This window comes from Mandrillus leucophaeus, unplaced genomic scaffold (genome assembly GCF_000951045.1).
Source record: "Mandrillus leucophaeus isolate KB7577 unplaced genomic scaffold, Mleu.le_1.0 Scaffold52, whole genome shotgun sequence".
Taxonomy (NCBI): Eukaryota; Metazoa; Chordata; class Mammalia; order Primates; family Cercopithecidae; genus Mandrillus; species Mandrillus leucophaeus.
This window is the reverse complement of record NW_012105586.1, coordinates 2,390,009-2,394,128: the sequence shown is the minus strand read 5'-3', so window position 1 is coordinate 2,394,128 and position 4,120 is coordinate 2,390,009. Positions and strand designations below refer to the sequence as shown.

General features: G+C 53.0%; 1 protein-coding gene across 1 annotated transcript in view; it reads left to right on the top strand.

The window, feature by feature from the left end:
* The window catches only part of PLOD1 (procollagen-lysine, 2-oxoglutarate 5-dioxygenase 1), a 48,332-nt gene that overhangs the window by 17,157 nt on the left and 27,055 nt on the right, over positions 1–4,120 (top strand). Inside the window, 2 exon segments of the mRNA XM_011996636.1 lie at positions 846–964; positions 2,551–2,614. Of these exon segments, the coding sequence (XP_011852026.1) occupies positions 846–964; positions 2,551–2,614 (183 nt within the window).

Here is a 4,120-nt window from a genome sequence, read left to right as displayed (position 1 = left end):
AAATACAAAAAATTAGCCAGGCGTGGTGGCGGGCGCCTGTAGTCCCAGCTACTCGGGAGGCTGAGGCAGGAGAATGGCGTGAACCTGGGAGGCGGAGCTTACAGTGAGCCAAGATCATGCCACTGTACTCCAGCCTGGGCAACAGAGTGAGACTCCATCTTATAAATAAATAAATAAGATGTAAATTCACACACATCACTTAATGACTTTCCACTGCATGGAGAATAAAATCCACAGGCCTCTTTTCAACCTCAGATGGGGATCTGCCATCTGCCCAGAACAGACACTTTTTTCCACTGGTCCAGAGTAAGCACAGTCCAGATGGCCTTGCCCTGGCGCAGGCCCAGGAGTAGGGGTGTCCCATTACTCTTGTGGTTGCCTGTCACCAGTCTGTACTGTAGTTAGGAGCCCATGTGGGCTTTCCCACTATGCCAGGTCTCAGCCCCCAAGGCGCTGTGTGAGCTTGGCCCAGCCTTGCCCTTCTCTGGGCCAAGTTTCCCAGGTAACTGTAAGAAGGGGCACCAGGCCTGTATCCTCCCAGCCCTGCTCTCCGGGGGCTCCTCGCCCAATCCGTTTCTTCACCACCTATGTGGTGCCCAGCACTGAACAGTACAGGTTAGTGGGCACCATTATTCTTGGGGTCAGTAGGAACTCACTAACAAGTGGTATTCACTGGCAGGCCCATTTCCAACGTGCAGCCCCACCTCCTGTCAATTCAGGACTTCTGAGAGGTGGCAGGGTTTGTGAGCATATGAGTGGAGGTGGATGAGAGGGAAGGGTGGGAGGAGGCCCCTGGGTTACAGGCTGGAAGCTAAGGGTCTGTCTTGGTGTCCCCACCCACCAACCTTCAGGCTTCATCGGTTATGCCCCCAACCTCAGCAAACTGGTGGCCGAGTGGGAGGGCCAGGACAGCGACAGCGACCAGCTGTTTTACACCAAGATCTTCTTGGACCCAGAGAAGAGGGTAAGAGGCAGGGGTTGGGCCAAAGGAGAGGGGACTGGGGATCCACTGGCCAGGCTGCATGGGAACAGCTCCTCTCAGGCCTGAACCTCCGGGTTGGTATCTTAGAGGCGGCATTGTTCAGTGGTTCAGAATAAGGACTTCAGGGCCAAGGTGCCTGGGTTCTAATCCCAGCTCACCGTTTACTAGTTGTGTGACATCGGGCAGCTTCTCTGTGCCTTGTTTTTTCCATTATATAATGCAATAATGGGCCAGAGGCAGTGGCTCATACCTGTAATCCCCGCACTTTTGGAGGCCGAGGTGGGTGGATCACCTGAGGTCAGGAGTTTGAGACCAGCCTGGCTAACATAATGAAACCCTGTCTCTAAATACAAAAATTAGCCGGGCGTGGTGGCGGGTGCCTGTAATCCCAGCTACTCAGGAGGCTGAGGCAGGAGAATTGCTTGAACCTGGGAGGTGGAGGTTGCAGTGAGCCAAGATCGTGCCATTGCACTCCAGCCTGGGCAACAAGAGCAAGACTCTGTCTCAAAAAAAATTAATTAATTAATTAAAAAAATAAAAAAATAAAAATTAAAATAATGCAGTAATGATAGTACTTTCTCACAGAGATGTTGTCAGGATTAAATTGATTAATATATGTAGAATATTTTATTTCTTTATTTGAGATAGGGTCTCACTGTCACCCAGGCTGATGTGCAGTGGCGGAAACATAGCTCACTGCAGCCTCAGCCTCCCGGACTCAAGCGATCCTCCCACCTCAGCCTCCTGAGTAGCTGGGACTATAGGCATGCGCCCCCTTAAAATTTTTTTATAGAGATGAGATTTTGCTGTGTTACCCAGGCTGGTCTCAAACTCCTAGGTTCAAGTGATCCTTCTGCCTCAGCCTCCCAAAGTGCTGGAATGACAGGTGTGAGTCACCGCACCCGACCCATGTGTAGAATATTTGGAGTAGTGGCCAGGCGCGGTGGCTCATGCCTGTCGTCCCAGCACTTTGGGAGGCCGAGGTTGGTGGATCACCTGAGGTCAGGAGTTCGAGACCAGCCTGCCCAACATTGCAAAACCTCATCTCTACTGAAAATACAACAACAACAAAAATTAGGCATGGTGGTGCACACCTGTAGTCCCAGCTAGTCGGGAGGCTGAGGCAGGAGAATTGCTCGAACCCAGGAGGCAGAGGTTGCAGTGAGCCAAGGTCATGCCACTGCATTCCAGCCTGGGTGACAAGAGGGAAACTCTGTCTCAAAAAACAGAATATTTGGAGTAGCTATGTGCTTGGCAGGCACTGGTTACTCTTACGGCCGTCGTTGTTGTAGGTGAGCCGGCTGCATTCTTAGATTCCTTCCAGTTCAGAGTCCCTGGTTTTCTGTGAATGGAGCCACTAGACTGTAGACCCCAGGAGCTTGGCTGCTGGCCTTCTCTGGGCACCCAACTGCCCTGATGTGATATGGCAGAGTAGGTGTGGGGAGAAAGGGCCGAGGCTAGGGGACAGATTCCCCCCACTGGGTGAGACTGTGAGGGGAATTCCCCCCACTGGGTGAGACCCCCCCAGGGCCTGTCCCTGCTGCAGCCTGGTACCCTCTTTCGTGCAGGAACAGATCAATATCACCCTGGACCACCGCTGCCGTATCTTCCAGAACCTGGATGGAGCTTTGGGTGAGCAGCCCCCATGGGGAGGGGTGGATCCTGAGAGGGGTGATAGGAAGGATTCCTGGCAGAGCCTGAGCCCAAGGAGGAGAACTGGGCTGCTTCTTTCTGGCCATTGTGCTGGGAGGTCACTGGGTTCATCCCTAGGTCCCCAGGGACCACTTGGATGTCCCGGCGCAGAGCCGTGTCTCTCCTGGGGGCCTGGGACAGGTGAGCATTCGGCCTGGGAGGAGTTGGGGGATGTGCACAGCAGGTGCTGGACCCCCTGCCCTGCATACGAGGTCCTTGCAGGTGGGCGCTCCTTCCCTGCTTTCCCGGCCCTCCCACCTTCCAGGTGAAGCAGTCCTAGGCTGGGGGCAGAAACTCAGCTGGTGGCATAGGCAGCTTGGGAAGAAAAAGGCTACTTGACCCTTGATGCCACAAACATCCCTGGGTCTGGCCTCGTGTCTCTGGCTGGTGATGACATTGCTTTGCCGTAGGTCTTCCTGAGTGATCTCAAGCAAGTCACACCTCCTCCCCACAGGGGACTCAGTTTTCTTATCTTTCCAAAAGGGAAGTGAACCAGATCCACTCATTGCTGACTTTGTGGCTAAATGGCCCTTTTGAGAATCTGATGAAAGCTACGGCTCTGCTCCCAGAAAGATGCAGAAACAGTGTGCCCTTTGCCTGTGGTTTCTGGGGGTTAAGAAGCACTAAGTTCAGATCCAGGCAGGTCAGGAGCTATCTGTTTTCCTTTTTTTTTTTTGTCTTAAGATGGAGTCTTGCGCTGTCGTCCAGGCTGGAATGCAGTGGCGAATTCTCAGCTCACTGCAACCTCTGCCCCCCAGCCTCCCAGGTTCAAGCAATTCTCCTGCCTCAGCCTCCCAAGTAGCTGGGATTACAGGCGCACGCCACCATGCCTGACTAATTTTTGTATTTTTTTAGTAGAGACGGGGTTTCACCATGTTGGCCAGGCTGGTCTCGAACTCCTGACCTCAGGTGATCTGCTTGCCTCGGCTTCCCAAAGTGCTGAGATTACAGGCGTGAGCCATCGTGCCCAGCCCTATTTTAATTTTTAAAATAGAGACAGGGTGTCGCTATGTTGCGCAGGCTTGTCTCAAACTCCTGGGCTCAAGTGATCCTCCCACTTCGCCTCCCAAAGTACTGGGATTACAGGTGTGAGCCAGCGTGCCCAGCTGAAATACCCATTTTCCTATGTGTAGACTAATAGGGTCAAACATGGGTATTGGGGGCTGGGCACAGTGGCTCATGCCTGTAATCCCAGCACTTTGGGAGGCCAAGGCGGGTGGATCACCAGAGATCAGGAATTCGAGACCAGCCTGACCAACATGGCGAAACCCTGTCTCTACTAAAAATACAAAAATTTGCTGGGCATGGTGGCATGTGCCTGTAATCCCAGCTACTCGGGAGGCTGAGGCAGGAAAATCACTTGAACCTGGGAGGTGGAGGTTGCAGTGAGCCACTACACTCCAGACTGGGCAATAGAATGAGACTCTGTCTCAAAAAAAAAAAAAA